General features: G+C 38.3%; 3 protein-coding genes across 5 annotated transcripts; 2 read left to right on the forward strand and 1 right to left on the reverse strand.

The window, feature by feature from the left end:
- Positions 1-115: 115 nt before the first annotated feature.
- LOC120276240 lies at positions 116-2,177 on the forward strand. The gene is made up of 5 exons (XM_039282963.1): positions 116-233; positions 293-610; positions 707-784; positions 1,798-1,864; positions 2,069-2,177. Exons 1-5 carry the CDS (start codon positions 116-118, stop codon positions 2,175-2,177), a joined length of 690 nt encoding a protein of 229 aa, XP_039138897.1.
- Positions 1,978-6,800, reverse strand: LOC120275084 (DNA polymerase alpha-associated DNA helicase A). 3 transcript variants are annotated; one of them, XM_039281578.1, is made up of 13 exons: positions 6,620-6,800; positions 5,975-6,538; positions 4,790-5,878; positions 4,389-4,716; positions 4,052-4,307; positions 3,749-3,968; positions 3,555-3,607; positions 3,387-3,446; positions 3,061-3,189; positions 2,890-2,949; positions 2,648-2,767; positions 2,478-2,540; positions 1,978-2,288 (listed from the first exon to the last, which is right to left on the reverse strand). In XM_039281578.1, the coding sequence occupies exons 1-13, from the start codon at positions 6,722-6,724 to the stop codon at positions 2,207-2,209; spliced, it is 3,129 nt and encodes a 1,042-aa protein (XP_039137512.1). In that variant the 5' UTR covers positions 6,725-6,800; the 3' UTR covers positions 1,978-2,206. The 3 variants fall into 3 exon arrangements, with proteins under 3 accessions (XP_039137512.1, XP_039137510.1, XP_039137511.1); XM_039281576.1 differs by having other exon boundaries at positions 3,555-3,640; XM_039281577.1 differs by having other exon boundaries at positions 3,555-3,640; positions 5,975-6,542; positions 6,620-6,798.
- A 7,797-nt stretch (positions 6,801-14,597) lies between these two features.
- On the forward strand, positions 14,598-19,091 carry LOC120276241 (peroxidase 44-like). Its single transcript, XM_039282964.1, has 4 exons — positions 14,598-15,227; positions 16,285-16,436; positions 18,046-18,205; positions 18,291-19,091. The coding sequence occupies exons 1-4, from the start codon at positions 14,598-14,600 to the stop codon at positions 19,089-19,091; spliced, it is 1,743 nt and encodes a 580-aa protein (XP_039138898.1).
- The last annotated feature ends 392 nt before the right edge of the window (positions 19,092-19,483 follow it).

A 19,483-nucleotide genomic window follows, 5' to 3' on the forward strand; every position in this document is an offset into this window, starting at 1 on the left:
TTTGTGGTTTCTCTCATTGCAACTTGTGCATGGTTTCACTGGAAAAATAGATGTGATGTTATCTTCAGGCAACAATTTCGGAATGGTTACAGCATTGTGAGCAAAGCTCTGGCTCATGTCAAAGATTTCTTTACTTGTAACCATAACCTTCTTGGTCGGAAGCTTATTTGCCATAACTTCTCTTGGGCTGAGGGTCCATTTTTATTTGTTTACAGTCACTTCCACCCGGACAGGTACGTCTCCTCTACTGGTTTCTTCATTGCTAATTCTGATTACCATGTTTCATTTGCAGGGTGTTTCTCCTGTTCTGCAAATGATGCATTCTCTGGAGATCTGATCAACTTTGAAGCAGCTATTCAATCCACCTGGGATATTCATACTCCGATCAAGCACATATTCACCAACAACAGCTTCATTCCACATGCTTTATCTGACATGAATCCTTCGATTTCCTGGCGTTTCTCCGGCAATATATCTAACATCCGCTTCATATCGAACATGCTGGGAAACCCTGCACTTCATATCACTCCTTCCCATTGGATGAATCCTCGCCTCTGCCTTTCCAATATCAATCCCAATTGTCATGTTCTTAATCTATTTCTATCAGGCCGTGAGCTCCCTGCTCGGGTCATGAAGAGCTTCCTTATCGCCGGCTTCCACTTCTCCTAATCTATCTTCTATATTTACTTTTTCTTGTTATTTTTAGGTTCAGATTTGTTTTCTTCAGTCTTGTTATCAGCTTCAGCTTTGTATTCTTCAGCCTTTAATATATCAGCCTTTCGAGGTTCTTTTTAAAAAAAAACACATGCACTGTGAACTTAAGCTCCAAATGATCAATGATATTCATATATATGGTGCCTATAATTAGGCTTAATGCAGAAGAAATAAGAGAGCATATATTGACTCCAAAAGACAAAGTCTTTATAGAAAGGCAAGGAAATTAAGTGGGTGCCTAGATTCTTTAATGCGAGCTTGTGAGGACGTTGTAGCTTGTGAATGGAATTCCAAGATAAGAAGTCTTCATGTGAAGAGATTCGATTGTTGTAGATGTGACGTTCACTCATTCCCACTACGTCGAGAATAAAAAGCAAATCATTAATGTTTCATGCATGCAAAACAACAACGCACGGAAGAGAGGGAGGATGATGTGAGTTAGAATCTGGGTGATCATAGCCATTCATCTTTTTATTAATGTTTGAACTTCAGGATGTTGTAAATTATGAATAATGATTAAAAACATTATTTTGATTCATCTTTACAAAATATTACCAATCCATATAATGTTCTCAACCAAGCATGATCAAACGAAAATTACAAACCAAACACATTTTTCAGTCTCGATCCACTCCAAAAACTTAGCACCATTACACCTTATGGAATGAGATATAATTTTGTATAACTATATCAGCCATTATTGTATACAAAGAAAAACATTTAAGTGGAAGCAACAGCACAACACCAACTTCATCTCTGGTTAGAATTTTCTGCAGAGAAGAAACATTAGCTTTTATCTGCCGATAATTGTACTGTAATCCAGTACTCCAGCAGAATTGGGCATCAGAGCAGAAAATACTATTATATCTTTATCACCACCTTAAAATCCATCAATTGAATTAACAGTCACAGAAAAGGATCAATTAATATGCAACTTATTCTTTATTAAGTTCGTCTTTTATCACACAAACTTGATTCAGTATAAGGGCACATACTAATTATAATACAACTATCTTTTTCCCAAAGTAGCCTACTCTGTTCATCTTGTTCATCAGTGACATTATCTCTGTTCTTTCCTCACAGAAGACAGTGGGATGAACAAGGTCATTAATCTCAGCAAGCAAAATGGGTGCTTCTTCTTGTCAAACAGGTTTTCATATCTGTTTCATGAACTGAAGGATTGATAAACCATGCATTAAAAGCAACATAGCTTGCCAAAACAAGAAGAGAGCCTTTGATCATTCCATCATGAGTTTCATGCACTTCTTCATGAATATAAACATTACCATTCAGTGCATTCACTATAATTAAAGGTTCATTTATAATCACTATAACATTTAGTCTTCTCATCTAGTGATTTAGGTGCACAAGTGCCAGATGTTCATAAGACAATGTCCAAGCTTTCAGGCTTTGATCAGATGACAGATAATGGCCTGAATATGGGAGGTGTATATTTTATCTAATTATAGTAGATTAAACCTAGAAATCATTTTTAACTTTGATTAAACCAGCGAAATATCCGAGAAGCAGCTGAACCAATGACTGCAACAGCAACTGAAGCGAGGATGGTATCACTGCAAGGAAAAAATAACACAGCATTTGTTACTTGTAATTTATAGCAAGTTGCTTAAGATAACATGATAAACATAAATGCATTATTTTTGACTTAATAGAGAAAAAAAAAAACCTACATAAACATATATACTTAAGTGTGATACTCAAACATCATGTTTAAACTTAAAAGTTTAGAAGTCATATGGTACCTTATATAACTTGGCTCTTTTTTCTCTTCATTCACCTGTTTTGGTTTTGGTGCTGTTGTCATCCTGCATTTAAAGGATTAAATTTGAGTTTTTCAAGATTTTTAATTTAAGGTGCTAATGATATCTACTCCACAAACAAACTAATTTTATTTTTCAATAGTTTAGCTTACTTTATGGTTGAGCTTGATGCATCATTATTTTGATTACTCCAATTTCGTAAAGTACCAGTTTGCATATATCCTTCAGATTTGATTAGTTGTGGATGTTCAGAATGATGCACAACTTTAGAACTACAAGAAAACATTTTGTGAAAATAACAATATAATTAACTGATCAATAACAGGAAACAATAATTATAGATTCATATAAGAATTTACAATGTCTGATAGAAATTGCAAACTGGAAAACATACCTCAAATTGCTTAACTTCTCATGTTTCACTACATTCTTTTCTTTTGGAGTTGTTTCTACTCTGCATTTAACAAGTAAGAATACTTTGTATGAATAAAAATCTATGAATTTGACATCAAAGAACAATTTCACAACAAACAATAAAATTTAAGGCATTTGGAAAACAAATTACCTTGTGGTTGAGCATGGTGCAACATTTGAAATATAAATTGGCACATGAACTTCAGATTTGCTTGTGGAAGGATGATACTTCGGTTGATACATCACTTCAGAAACATGGTTCTCCGTAGTTTGCCATTTTCTGCAGTTAAAAATGCAGAATAGACGATATGAAAAATTTATGGTTTTAATGCTACTTTTTCAAAAATTATGGTCCTACGTATGAACTAAATAAATTATTCAATGTATTAATTTGTGTTTTTATGTTTTCTCGCATAAATTAAATATGTAGACAATTCTTCGTCCACGCAAAATCTTGCAACACTGCCAAATACTTGCCTTTTATCCTCCATTTTTGTGTTGTTCTCCATCCTTTTCCCTTCAGAAGTTTTGATTTTCCTGCATCCAGGAATTGCTATTGTTCAATAGGAGTGATGTTCAGTTTTTTAAATATAATGATGATTTCATGATTTTGATAAACAGCTTATAATTGGAATCAACACATACCTCGAATCACATTTTGGAGCTTCAGAAGTATTATCCACACTGAGCTGCAAGAACTGATTTGAAAGTACATTTATTTCTCCAGTTTTCTGAATAACGTTGGCAGAAGAGAATAAAATATTTGAAGTAAAACAGAAGCAGTGAAATTGATACATTTGTTATGGTTCCATATGAACAAGCAGTGTATTTATCAATACCTTCTCTTGTGTTTTACTGATATCCAAGGAATTCATGTCATAAATCTGATCATTTATTTGACTAAAGCCATTGCAGTGTTTCATCATGACATTCATGATGCTCTTATCATCCTTTCCATCAAAGAAGCAACCTCGATATTTTGCATCACGAACTAATTTACTCCAGATAGTACCACTGCTAGATAATGTTGGTGCATTTCCTAAAACCCAAAGACAATGCCTACAATTTACAGAAGTATGTCACAGAGTAATCATTAAAAAAAAAGGCAGAAGTATTTTATGAATGTTCAGAAGCATTTATACCTTGCTCTGGTCAATGCGACATTTGTTCGTTGATGATTGTACAGAAATCCAACTGTTCCAGAAGAATTCGACCTCACAGCAGAAAATATTATGATGTCTTCCTCACTACCTTGAAATCCGTCAACAGAATTAACTCTGACTGAAAAAAATCTATGCCCATTATATACTTTGCCAAGTTTCTCTTGAATTGCCGAAACTTGTGCAGTGTATGGACAGATGATACCAACACTAACTCTTTGCGTAGTCCTCACACATTCTACACAGAAAAAATGCAAAGTGATTGGTTTAGCAAAGTGCAGTGAAAATGCAAGAAAGAAACTTATGTTTATTTACAAACCACTGGAAAGTCTGCTGATTATGTCTGAAATAACTGCTACTTCAACCAAATTTTTCTTGCTATGTGCCAAATTATCAGCAACCTCATTTCCGAATTCAATATTAATAAATGAATATGGACCGAACATGCTGCCGGGAAGAAAACATCGAGTGTGCTTCTTGTCAACAACATTCGGACCATCTGAAATTTGATTATTATAAAAGCTAGCGTTTGGGAATCGGCTTATTGAAGGGTGCATCCTGTACTGTACGTTTAGAAGTTGCTTCTTGTATCCCAGTGAACTTAGCCTCTCAAACAGACTTCTTCCAAACAGTGCATTCTCTGAGGCCTGAGAGCAATGAAACAGTGTTAATTGCAGACAATTAAACAGAATGTATCCAAAAATGAGGAAAAACTTGGACCTTGCTCTTCACCATTGCAGGCAACTGACATTCATCACCGATGAGAATCGTGTGGCGAACTACAGATAGCTGTAAAGGAATCAGTGTTTCACACTCTTTTAACTGTGCAGCCTCATCAATGACCAACACATCAAGAGGTTTCATCTCCTTCATATTGTACAATTTTGAAGAAGACGATGCTGTAGTGAACATAAGTGATGCTTTTTGCATGCAAAAATCTCCAATACCTCTTTTTGAACTGGTTGGAGGAAGTTTCAATCCTGACTGAAGTCTATACAATACTTGAAGACATCTTTCTTTGCTCTTTCGCAGCTCCGAAGTTTTAGAATTACTGTTTAGTCCACTGTTAGACCTAAAGACTTCCACCAGATCACTGGAAGTAAAATTTTTTCGAAGGAGGCAATTGAATTCTTGTAGTAAATCAAGAAGCAAAACAATATCTCTAGAGCTTTCTTCAGCAACAGAAGCACTTGGCAAATGAGTTCTTAATGTTGTAAGACACTGACTCAGACTCCTTGAATTCTCCAAAAATTTTCTTCTCACAAAGTCTTCAAGAGTCATCAATTCCTTTCCGACATGGTCCTGATACAATTTGAGACAGTTTAGAAAGAACTCCACCATTGAAGCCAGGCAATACCTCCAACCGGTTTTTTGTGCAAACCACGGTATGAGTTTTTTCACACGATTATCCAAGAACACATCACAAAGATTATCATCGACGTTCATCCGATCTTTATTCCCAAATAGCAACACATCTCCAAGTAGAAGAGTACCCTCTCCTGCAGCATTCTCTTTTAACAACTTCATATACCGCGAAGCGACTTCCATCACAGCAGTATTTGTCGGCGCACAAATAAGTGTTCTGCATTTCATTTCTTTCAATAAACAGAGCAGAGCACCAGTTGTTTTCGTCTTTCCAGTTCCCGGTGGCCCCCAAATTAGATCAATAGAACAATTATCATTACATTGAGCCGCCGACACACAACTTAGTACCGCATTGTTTTGAGATTCATTAAGATTAAAAGCAAGCAACTTCTTTTTTATATTGCAAACTACATCGGATTGTGGCACTTTCCTGTCTTTGAAAATCTGTCATATGACATTATTCATAGCAATAAATTAAGCACAGAATATAAAGTTTAAGCAATATAACAGAATTGCCTAAAAACAAAGAACTCTGCATACCAATGATTTAGTGTTGATGATCTCTTTAACAAGTAGCAAATTTCTTTTAGTAGCCAATTCAAAGTCAATTGCTTTCCATATACGACTTGATGTTGCAATATTCAGCAAGTAAACAGCAAACAAAGGGGTTTTACTGTTGCCAATATCACAAAACTGATCATTGTCTAAGCATTTAGACAATGAGATTTTATACATATAAGGTGGCATCTCATCATCATCATCACCGCCCTTAGAAACAATAGCAATTCTATATGATCTTCCATTCTGTATTAAATCAGAAACCAACTTTGGTCTTGTATCAGTTAAGACAAATATATCTCCTCTCTTTGGTATGTATATTTCATTCTTACCAGCAACTGAAGCATTTTGCCTACCAATTTTAATATGATATAACAGTTGCTTCTTTGGACCGATCTTGTTAATTTCCACAATATTAGTAAATGGAGCTTTTCCAATGGCTTCAAGACAAGAAGCAACATCAGCACGTACTTCCTCAAGCATAGGAAAAGTATATGAATTCAGATAACTCTTCATAGATTCAAAAGTTAAAGGATTCTTCACAACCTGTCTAAATGCATGGACTTAATTAATCACTAATATTAACAAACTGTTGAGATGGAAATAGTCTGAAAAAAAAAAACTAACCTTTCCCTTGAAGAGATCTCCATTAAATATATCATCAAGAGACCAAGAGAAGATGAAGTCCATAACCAAATCACCATTCCCTCCATTTCCCTTACTCATTGCCATCCTTTCTCAATCTCACACACACTGCGAAATTCAACTCCAGAGGATCAAAGCTTCATATACTGTGTCTTTAGACTTAGTGCAGAAGCAATAAGAGACATTGACTCGAAAAGACTAATAAAGTCTTTATAGAAAGGTAAGGAAGGAGGTTTCCTACATTCTTTAATTCTGAGAGCTTACGAGGAACCGCCACGTGTTCTTTGAAGAGAAGAAGATTTGAATACACTCTGTTCCAATACTATCATAACAAGTTGTAGCTTGTGAATGGAATTCAAAGATAAGAAGAAGCCTTCATATGAAGAGTTTCGTATATATGTTGCAAGTGTGACGTTGGGAACAAAGAGCAAATCATTAATGTTCATGCATGAATAGCAACGTCCGGCATACGAGGAGGGTGATGTGAGTTTGAATCTGGATGATCATACCCGTCCATCTCTACTGTATGAACTTCATGATATTGTAAAATTATTAAAAATGATTAAAAACATTTTTTGTGATTCATATTTACAAAATAACACCATGATGTTCTCAACCAAGCTTAATTAAACAAACCAAACCCGAGCTTTGTGGCAAGTTGCCTACTCTGTTCATAGTGGTCATCACTGATATTCTTTCCTCACAGAAGACAGTGGGACGAACAAATTAAAGCCATTAATCTCAGTAAGCAAAATGAGCGCTTCTTCTCACCAGACAAGTTTTCATATCTGTTTCATGATCTAAAGGATAAACTAACAGTTCACTTTTTTCCCATTCTTCATCTTGGTAGTTTCAAGTTCTTGACCAAGAGAACATAGCTTCACGGAGAGGATCGTCGAGCTCCCATGATACTCCGTTTCTAGTATTTTCCAAGCTTGGCCAGCAGTAAGTGCTTGTGTAATACAGATGAGGATTCTTTTCATCAAGTCCTTGTTGAATCAAGTACAAGGCGCTGGCGTCCTTCATCCGACGTTCTTCTACCACTTTCTTTTAACTTTCTTCGCTGAAGCCATCCTTCACAATGCTCCATAGCCCCTTAGAACGAAACATTAATGTTTTCATTTTCAGGCTCCAAAAGTTAAAATTTTCACCTTTGAACACGGGAACTGGTGTTTTCGATGGCTTAGATATATACCACTATTAAAGTGGAGAGTTCGATTGTGTAAATGTAAGAGTGTAAGTTATGTTGGGTGAGTGCAACTTGATATTCTGATAATAGATGGTTCAAACATTACATTCTCACTCCTTAATATAAAGGCACATTAAAACAGACACACTACTAAGCTGACTCAACATACTAGATCATTAAAGCCACATGGCTACACACGACAAAGGCTGCTGAAAGATTCCTCCTGACCAATCATGTCTCTTGGAATAATGCATTCTCATGCACATTCACAGTGGTCTCCAGACTCTCCACTCATCTTCTCTTTTGCAATCAGTGTCTTCTTCTGAGTATTACCCAACAGTTCATTCTTCCTTTTTTAAGTGGATACAACATTTCTTTGTCATACAAAATTAGAAAGAACAGAAGCATGGTCAGTAAAAAGGGCTGACTTTGTTGTCTTTGAGCTTGGATGTGTCTCCAGAATTTTTTGTATGGGGGGAGAGAAGCTTTAGGAATTGGTTTACAAGTTTAGCAACATGTGTTTTCTTGGATCAAACATTTCTCAAGATACAACAAAAGATGATTTAGAAAGTAGAAAGATTTACAAGTCATTTAGAGAAGCAAATTATTCTTTTAAGATAATATGAAAAATCTAGATTATACTTCTTCTAAAATGTCAAGAATTTTAGCATATAAGAAATCAAAAGATCACCTAAAATTATAAGTGCAAGATATAAAAGATTATATACGTTTAATCGCTTCACTTCTCAGTTTTCTCTTTGTTCTTTTCTTTTTTCTTTGATTTCCCCTACAATTAACAAAGAAAAGTTGAGTTATAGCAGTACTAAATCCTAGCAATAATTGAACAAATAAACAAACAACCAAAAGTAACATATGTAGAAGATTAGAATTAATTAGCAAAAAGAGCTTACAATAGTACTGTTGCTGAGTTTGATGCATAATCAGAGTTCCACAAATTAAGTGAAGAGATATCTATCAGCACTTCATCTTCAAATTTGTTTGCTGGGGGACATTTAGGTAGATGTATCAGTTTAGATTTAAGCTTCTTGCGGGCTTGAAATTTTCTCCTTGATTAAAGTAGAATAGGCAATGAAAAATATTTATAAGCCAAATTTCGATGATTTTGAATTTAATTCATTTACTTCCTAAACTTGATATCAACTTTTTTTTTCCCTTGGACAAGTAAGACAAGTGCAACAGTCCCCTTTTCCGGCGACACATGGATTGAGCTGCAAATTGACTCTCAAATCAGAGTCCGCTCATGCACAGTAAACTCGTTGGCGGCTCTTTGCATGGGATATTGAAGGGGCGCGAGGCTGCGATTAGAGGTTTACTTTTCAACATGGGTTTTCAGCCAATACCTTTTGTCTGTGCTTTTTCCTTTTCTTTGAATTCTGTCAGTAGTTAAGGTCAACTATGGTCTCTATATATATTGACTTTGTAATGCTGTTAAGCAGGTTGAATATATGCTAAGTCTTGCTTCTATAATCTTATTTTCCTTTGTAAGCTGAGAATCCAGTGAGTGTTCCACTTGTAAGAGTTCTCTTCTATCCTTATCAAGCAAAACATTGGCAACATCAACTATTTTCTATCATAAAATTTATTAACTATATTATCTGTACCAGTTGGGACAATCAAATTTCAAAGGGTCTTTATTAACCATGAAAAACTTACTAAAACTGCATAAATAAAACTTATGATTTATGCATTTTGTTAATTATGAGTAAATTTTTTATGATGAGAATATGTATATATATATATATATATATTGATAAATGCGACAACCGTTGTCAGGGCATGCTCATGGGCTAGAAATTGAATGTTTAGTTTGTGCACCCTTATTCAATAATATGGGATACAAATGTAACAAAGGAGTATTGCTTTAACAATGCTCATGGTAAACTTGTAAAGGCAAGCAATATAGCTAACTCTATGTGATTTCAAAGCTTCATCTTGCATAATTTCGCCGGCCCCTCTACCCCCCTTGCTATGGCAAGTGGGGGAGATCCTCCACCTTCATCCTTCCTGAGGAAAACATGGGCGGATGTCGCTGCGACAGCTCTGAAGGGATCTGCAACGTCTCCGTTGGTGGATGGCCCTGTTCTGAGCAAGATGAAAGCGGGTACCTCTGAGTTCATCCGTTTGGATCGAGAAGCTGTCTCGAGGGCGAGTTTGCATTTTCGCACGCCGCCTACTGGAAAGTTCTTTTTGGGAAAGCTCATCCGCTCTAGCAAATCAAAAGAAATCCTCGGCCCAAGTGGAGTGACCTTTGGAGCGGTTCAAGTTTCAGACCTGCCAAATGGATACCTGCTGATTCGGTGTGAGAACCAGGACACCATGCATCGCTTGATGTTTGAAGGTCCCTGGGCAGTAAATGGCACCGTCTTGCAGATGGCCCCTTGGTAGCCGTTTCTCTAGCCGACATTCACTAAGCTCTCTACAGCAGCGATATGGATTCAACTGCACAACTTACCCATTGAACTTTGGGATGGGGAGTCTCTGGAGACAGTTTCTGGTTTGTTTGGTCGATTACTTAAAATTGATGATTTTACATTGTCTCCGCTCGTGTCCAAATATGCAAGGATTTGTGTTGAGATCGATCTTGCTAAGCCTCCAAACAAGGGTTTTGGATTGGGGATGACGAACACCGGGTCTTTGTGGTGGTGCTTACTAACGCCTCCCTACGCTCATACAAGGCGAATAGTAGGTCATGAGTCCAACAACTGCAGCCGCCGAAGCTCGAGGAACCTGGAACCCCCCTCTCAGCCCCAAGGTAACGACATGAAAGGTCGGCAACGACAGTGAGGTCGTGGAGGCACCGGGTCCCAGTGAGTGAAGGCATGGAGGTGGAGTTGGACCCCGCATCGGGAGGACATCTTGGTTGAGGTGGAAAGGCTCGAAGAGCCATTCGAGACGGATTATGGGCCTTGGATGCTGGTTTCGAGAAGGCGAGGTCACGGAGGAGGACGCGGTGGCGCTGGTGGTTCCGGAGGTCAGGGATCACGTGCAGCGCACGCGAACTCACGCGATTTCGGCTCTTCCAATCCCAACGTCTCGAATCTCAGTCCGGGCGATGCATGTGTGACACGTGGTACTGTGTCATGGAGAGGAATCGGTGGCTCATCTTCGGTCAGAGCGCGTGGCTCGAGGGTCTCAGGAGATGGAACGGCTTCTTTTTCTGATAAAGTTAGCACCAGGTCCCTAGAAACAATCCCTGACACTCTCGTCCTCTTGGAAGCTGGTCCAGAGAGAGGCACGTCTTCAGAAGCTGGTAGGGTAATAGCTACCAAGAATTCCTTGGCTCTGGTTTCCTTGCCGAGTTCCAAGGACATAGGTAGTCTGACAAGCTCCCTGTGGTCTGTCCCAAGGCCACTAACAAAGGCAAAGAAGTGGACTCTGAGTCTATGGTGCTTTTTGGTCCTTCTCCCATTCTTCGTACTTCTTCCTCCTTGACGGAAGGCCCGGAGAACAGAGATCCCCCGGAAGGCCACCAAATGTTGGTAGATAAAGTCCTTCTAGCTTTACAACCTTCTGTACAGGTCTCCAGCGATTCTGATCACGAAATGAGCGATTCAGGAAAAGTTGACGGTGATTCAGTAGATGCTGAAGACCCTATGGAGCAGGAGGATTCAATGACTTTGGTCTAGTTTCAGAGTAACCATCGTAAGGAAGCTTTATCCAGAAAAATAGCCCAGAATCAGATGACCTCCCACAAGAAAGGAAGGGTGGTCACCGATGGGGAAGTTTCTTGAGTGCTCTCTTGTCTTCTTCTTGAGTTATGCTCCTGTCTGTTTTGTCTCTTTGATGTTCAGGATCTTTCTTGAGTTTATAGTCCTTTGTCATTCTTATTTTGCTATCGTTTTGTTTCTATGTTTTTAGATCGAGCTAAAATAATCTGTTGGAATTGTAGGGGAATTTCGGGTCGTGATACCACGTCCAGGATCCTGCACCTTATGAGGAAGTTTAAACCGCTATTGATCTGTTTAGTTGAGACTAGAGCTAATGACTTCAGGCTTCAGAAATTTTGTTCTAAACTCAAGTCTCAGTGGAAGTGGGATGCCATTCTGGCTGAAGGGTTCTCTGGTGGGATTATCACGATTTGGAATCACAATATAGGATTTGTCACCCCTCTGGTAAGATCTAGATTTGCCCTCCACTTGATTATTACCTCGGGGTATTCCAGGAATTGGATTGTTTCTACGATCTATAACTCTAATTCTATACAAGGCCAACGTATACTCTGGAATGAGCTTTCAGGTATGAATTCGTTAAATATGCCTTGGTTAATTTTGGGTGATTTTAATGCGGTTATCTCACAGGAGGAACATAGGGGCGGTTCTCATTATTACTACACCGTGAAAGTCAAGCATTTCATCGATTTCATCGCTACTAACAATTTGTTGATCGTTAACTTCATAGGATCCCATTTTACCCGGTGCAATAACCAAAGAAGGTTTGGCAAGAAGATGGGCTCGCTCGACCGTTGTCTTGTTAATTTGGTTTGGGCTAACAATTTTGATTCATGCTTAGTTAAACATATGCCTAGATATCTTTCGGACCATTCTCCTTTGCTCTTAAATTTGATTCCTCGTAATTATGGCAAAAAGAAAATTTTCCGTTTTGAAAATTATTGGTTTGACCATGTGGGCTGTCATGATGCAGTTAGGGAAGCTTGGAGCTTTAATACTTATTCTAATCCTATGCAAGCTATTACTCACCTCCTGTCCCACACTAGACATAAGCTCTTAAGTTGGAAAGCTAAAGGGATTCAGCCTATTGATTCCAATATTGAGAAGCTGGAAAGGCAGATTAGTGAAGCAGAGTCTAAGGATGGTTCGGATGAAGGTATGGACATGTCCCCTCAATCTCTCACCACTCTCTATAATAATTTATTGGCTCTTCATAAATAGAATGATACTAAATGGGCCCAACGAGCCAGGCTTCAGTGGGTCCAAAATGGTGATAATAATTCCTCTTTCTTTTTTAATTCTGTCCATTTTCGTAATCATTATAATTCTATTACTAATATCTTGGATCTGAATGGAGTTACTCATACTGATCACACGGGCATTACTAGTAGTTTTGTTAGTTATTTTTCAGATCTCTGGATGGATCCGTTTGGAGTCTCTCATGAGGAATTGATTAGCTTACTTCCTAATGAGATTCCTCAACTTTCAACACCGACGGAGAAATTTTCGACCAAAGAGGTAAGTAAGATTGAGGTTTTTGAAGCTCTCCAATCCCTTCCTAAGGGTAAGAGTCCCGGCCGATGGTTTTAATGTCGAATTCTTTTCGCTTCTATTGGAAATGAGATTGGGGATTCTGTTGTCTCTCGCAATGTATTTCTTTAATAATAATGTTATGCCTTGCTCTTGGGGTAGAACTCATATTGCTTTGATTCCCAAATCTTCTAATCCCAGATGTCCTGCTGATTATCGTCCTATCTCTTTATGTAATGTGCGCTATAAATTAATTTCTAAAATTCTTGCTAATCGACTGAAAGGTATCTTGCCTAAGTTGATTGGCAAAGAACAGTGCGGTTTTGTTCACGGTCGGTCTCCCTTTGATAACATAATTACCCTTCAAGAAGTGGCCCATTCGATTGACAATGACCTTAACCCCCCTAGGATGTTGGTTAAATTAGATATTGCTAAAGCATACGACACTATGAGCTGGTCTGCAATTCTTGCTACTTTGGTTAAAATGGGGTTTCCTAGTAGATGGATTGGTTGGATCAAAACTTGTATCAGTTCTGTCTCCTATGCTATCTTAATCAATAAAATTCCTTCTAATTGGTTTACTGCTAGTAGAGGTATTAGGCAGGGAGATCCTTTATCTCCCTACCTTTTCATTCTTGTTGCCCAAAACCTCACAACAATGCTTAATTATGCCTTACATGCCAACATGATTCCTAGTTTCTGCTCTATTCTTAGCAACAACTTCAATCATTTGATGTATGCGGACGACCTAATTCTCATCACTGAGGCATCTAGGAAATCTGCTAGGAATATTAATCGGTGTCTCAAGTTCTATGGCAACATTACTGGGCAAAGAGTCAACAACTTCAAATCTGAAATTATTTTTCCTTCTAGATTTAATACTCATCTAGCCAGTAGAATATCTAAAATTTTAGATTTCAAGGTTGGTTCTTTCCCTGTCAAATACATGGGCATCTTGATTTCTCCAAAGAGGTTGGCACTTTCTTATTTCAATGCTATGATTGACAAGATTGAGAAGTCAATTTCTTTCTGGAAGAGATCAAGAATATCTAAAGCAGGGAAGACCATCCTTATAAATTCCTCTGTTATGACAGCTCCTTTATATTACCTTTCGGTGTATCCTGTTCCTAAATCTGTTCTTGATTGCATTTCCAAAGCTGCTAGAGCGCTGTTTTGGGCCAAAGATAGCAATCGAAATGGCATCAGCTTGGTCAGTTGGAATGAGATTACTCTTAACCGTGCTGAGGGGGGTCTGTCAATTTGAAATTTGGGCCTTTCTAAAATATCCCTGATGGATAAAAATGTTTTTCATGTGCTTAATAAGCATTCAGTTTGGTGGGTTGATTTGATGGTTCACAAATATGGTCCCTTTGATATTTGGCATGGTTCTATCCCAGCTAAGTGCTCTTGGTTCTACAGAGGTTTGTATAGTACTGCTCTATTTATTAGACCATTCCTTTGGATGAATCACATTAATCCTGCTTCGACTTCTTTTTTGAATGATCCTTGGTATTTTGAAATCCCAATTAATCTTAAGCCGACTTTCTTAAACATGGACATTGACTATAGGGAATTTCCGATTAATGATCTTTTAGTGGACATACACTGGAATCTTGATAGCTTACATATAGTGTTTGGCAATAATCTTAATGATAACCTTCTCTGCCAAAGTTCTGTAAATTATGAGATCAGTAATCACCGGGTTTGGTTTCCCAATTCCAAAGGATCTAAAGTTGCTAATAAGATTTACTCTTTTTTCAATCATTGTAAGGGTTCTGCAGATTCATGGGATGGTTGGGGCAAGATTTGGAGGCTCAATGTGGCTCCTCGTGTCAAACATTTCACTTGGTTACTGTTGCATAATGCAGTCCAAACAATGGAATATTTGTACCATTTAAATCTGGGTCCTCAGACCATGTGCACATTTTGCAACCTGCTTCCTGAGTCGGCTGAGCACCTCTTTCTTAAATGCCACAAGTCTCAACAGATTTGGAATCTAACATGTTCGATCATTGGCAAGCCTATTAACCTATCACAGGGAATCTCATCGGGGCTTTGGTTGGATCAGGAGATGTCGGGCAATGAGTCACATATCCAATCGGTGATTGCAGCTACAGTTTGGTTCATTTGGAAAGCCAGGTGTAATCGTATTTTCAAATTGGAAGAGCTTGATTGTCAACTGGTATCGATTAGAGCTACTGGTCACGTCAGGGAGTATTCTTATGCCTCTCCTTTGCATTTGAGAAATTATTTCATCATACATAATTTTACTTATGCTAATAGTCCAATCATGATGATAGCCTATGCTCATAATACTCAAGGTTGTCAGACCCGGCCCGGGTATTGACCCGGCCAAGTCCAGGGGTTAGGGGTCGATGGGTTCAACCGGGTCGAACCGGGGTTAAACCGGGGTCAATAATAAAATATTAAAAAATTACAATAATAATAAATAATGATAAAAAATAATATAACTTATATTTTAATAATTAAAAAACACAATTAATTTAATATGAGATTTAAAATTTAAATTATATATATATTATTTTAAAAATATCTAAAAGATAATTTTAATATTTAAAATTTTAGTTTTATTATATATTATCATTTATCATTGGTTTTTAAAAAATATAAAACATTAAATATATAATATATATATATATATATATATATATATATATATATATATCTCCTTAGGGTTACATTGAAACTCACAGAAAACATAATAATAATAAGTTAATAACACTGCTTTTTAGCCGCCTCTTCCCCGGGTTTCTCTCTCTCACCGCCCTCTCTCCGGGTCTTCCACTTCCTCTCTCTCTCCTCTCTCCCTCTCTCTCCCTAGCTTCCTCTTTCTCTCTCTCACACAACCGCCCTCCCGAGTCTCTCTTGTCTTCTCTTTGCCTCTCTTTTGTTTTCCCGAAATTTTTTCCACTGCTAACCGCCGGGTCCACCGGTTTCCGGGTCAACCAGCCGGATCACCCTCCTTTTGGCCGATTTTCTTCACATGCGAGTTAATGGGTATGACCGGACCGGCCTCATGGCCGGTTCCCAGTTTTTCCGGTTGAATCGGCCGGGCCGGTCCGGGTTTAACAACTTGGCATAATACTGATTTAACTACTGCGGGTCTTGGTTTTGTGGTTTTTGAATCTAATTCCAGTATGATTTGTTCTGGCTGCTGTGGGAGTCCAGTGTTCACTGATTTAGAAGCAACAGTCTATGCCTTGTTTTTTGCCTTGTAGAGCATTCATAATTGGGGCTTGAATTGTTTTGTCAAGACAATCCTGTCATCAAGTGCTATGCTTATCACAGAAATCCAACATGATACACTGACTGAGGACTGGAGGATTGATCTGCAGATTCGGAATATTAAAAAGCTACTAGATGAGATGGGGTCTCCTTTTCTCCATTCCATCCCCTTGAGCTGAACAGGGCTGCGTATGCTCTTGCATTACATGGACTCCAACACCATGAAGTTTCTCTTTTCCACCGAGGTCAAGATCTTCCCAGATGGCTGATGAAGATTCTTAGACCCTTTGGTTTTTGTTAGTTCTTTTAGAGTTGTTCCTTAGTCTTTTTTAGTTTCTTGTTCTTTTGGTTTTTGTTTTGATGTATTTTGTTTGTGTTTTTTCTCTTTGGTTTGTATCTAAACTAATTGTATACTGTTTTTTATTTAATAAAATAGCTCTCCGAGCTCTTCCCCAAAAAATAATATGGGATACAAATTATAAGTCCACACTCATAACCCAAAATCCATTATCATGATTGTGTGGTGCTAGATTTAAATTTGGGACTTTTTGAATGTCCCACGCCAATGTAATATCTTCCATACTTGAACCAATGTCACTGACCATATGCACCATTAATATTAGAGACTTATAAATGTATCAGGTAAGGTTGTGTTTTTTTTTTTTGGTGGGGAAGAGGTACTAGAGTAGCTAAATTTTATTAAAATTAAAATTAAGGTCCACAAGACAGTTCAAAAATGGAATACAGAACAGGAACACAAGGAAAAACAACAAACGAGAAAATAAACTAAGATACAAATAGAAAATAGAAAAGGTTTCAAGAGAAGCCAGCTTGATTGATTATCTTCATAAGCCGCTTGGGTTTCTCCATACCCCTGTGAAAGAGAGAAAGGTGAGTTGATCTGATTCCGTGACCAGCTAGTGCAGCAGCAATGCAGTTCCACTGCTGAGGGATGACTTCAACACGGGGACAATTTGAAAGTTGTAGAAGTTCTCTCATTCTATCAGGTAAGTTTTGCCCTCAATGTTTTCAACTCTGATCGAATAAATTAGATTTATTTCAACTCAATTGCTCATAAGCCCTGACTTGAGTGGTTCACTAACAATGATATTCTTTTAAATTATTATATTTAAAGTGGTTCTGTAGAGTGAGGTCTTAACGTCATTTCTGTGACCAATGAATTAATTGGGATGATAAATCAATGGCCACACAAAATTAGATGAAGTAAAAACTGAAAATTAATAAAAATTTAGTTTATGCTCAACACGTTGTGGGCGGTCCAAATAAGTTGATACATGTAGTGCATGAGGCATCTTATATTCCTACTATATATATATCTTGTTGCCAACCATTTTGCTTTTGGCTTCCTACCAACCATCAAATACATCATATATAACAAATTATACCGACCCCATTCATCCAGGATTCCTCCTCTCCCTACCCTACCTAAATTCTAATTGCATTAAAAATACTTTAAAAGAACTTAATTTCTTAATAATTGTGCTTCCTAAGATGCTAAACAACAACTACATTAGTTGACTAGATCATTACATACATAGCACCTATACCAAATGAACAAAATCTCACTCCCCTCAATCTCTAAGTCTATATATATATATATATATATACGCTCCCTTTCTCTAATCCTAGCAGCATTCATCAATCAATTAATCTGAGATAACATAAACACACTCTTTGCTGGCCAACATGATGAAGCTTTTCATGAACATCTCCTTGCTATGTCTCTTTCTCAGTACCAGTTCCATTTTGGGTGATCTGCAAGTGAACTTCTACAACACAACCTGCCCACGAGCAGAGTCCATCATCAGAGCCGTTGTGCAGAAGCACTACAACAAAGACCATTCCATCACCCCTGCTTTGCTCCGCATGCATTTCCATGATTGCTTCGTTAGAGTACGTAACTCTCTCTATGCATGCCATGCATGCATGATACCATTAGCAATATTAATGATTGGTTGGGTTTGGGCATTAATTGCAGGGTTGTGATGCTTCAATTCTAATAGACTCAACAAAGAAGAACAAGTATGAGAAAGCTGCAGGACCCAACCTCACCGTCCGTGGCTACAACATCATTGACCAAGCCAAAGCCAAGCTTGAGTCCCAATGCCCCTCCACCGTCTCCTGCGCGGACATCATAGCACTTGCCACCAGAGACGCTGTTTCCATGGCCGGAGGACTCACCTACAATGTCCCAACGGGCCGCCGTGATGGTCTTGTGTCCGACATCAATGATGTGAACCTCCCAGGGCCTTCACTCACCGTAAGCCAAGCAATGGGCTTCTTCACTGCCAAAGGACTGGCTCTTGAAGACATGGTCATCCTTCTAGGAGCCCACACTGTGGGTGTGGCTCACTGTGCCTTCTTTAGGGACAGGCTCTTCAACTTCCAAGGGACTGGTGCTCCGGACTCCACCATGGACGCCAACCTGAGAAGCAGACTCATTAACATTTGCGGGGCTAAACAGAAGTCCAGTTCTTTGAAGAGTGATCAGACTGGGTTCTTGGACCAGAACACTTCCTTCATTGTGGATAATCAGTACTATAAGCAGATAATGTTGGGCAGAGGTGTGTTGCAGATTGATAATGAGTTGGCTCTTGATAGCTCAAGTGCCAGCATTATCTCTGGATTGGCCTCGGATGCAGCTGGTTTTCTTCACAAGTTTGCTGATGCTTTGGTGAAACTGGGGAACGTTGAGGTCCTGGAGGGAAGCGCCGGAGAAATTAGGAAAAACTGCCGTGTTTTCAACACACCACCACCTTCCTCAAAATTAACTAATTAATATATGAGTTTGATTATTACCCTTTCTTGTAAAATTGTTTGTTGGACACTTTTATTATTTTTATCCAAACTTTTGCGGAAAGAATTATCATTTGCCATAGAGTGCTTTCTTATGTTGATTTAAATCTCTTGTGGAAGCATGATCAGTAAAGAAGAGATGGCTTTGTGTTTGAGCTTGAGTTGTCTTCAGATTTATTTGTTTGAGCCTCCTTAATTAGGTTGATCTGATTTCAAAGGATCAAGCGCTCCCTCAGCTTCCTGGGCACTAGACCCACTGATTCTTCGGCGATTCGGTGCACACTGCTGATCAGGAGTAGTCCTCCTATCCTTGTAGCTGGGCAGGCCTGTGTCTCCAGACGGTTGACTTCGCCATCCCAGCTTGTTTCATTTTCT

This window comes from Dioscorea cayenensis, chromosome 14 (genome assembly GCF_009730915.1).
Source record: "Dioscorea cayenensis subsp. rotundata cultivar TDr96_F1 chromosome 14, TDr96_F1_v2_PseudoChromosome.rev07_lg8_w22 25.fasta, whole genome shotgun sequence".
In the NCBI taxonomy this organism is placed as follows: Eukaryota; Viridiplantae; Streptophyta; class Magnoliopsida; order Dioscoreales; family Dioscoreaceae; genus Dioscorea; species Dioscorea cayenensis.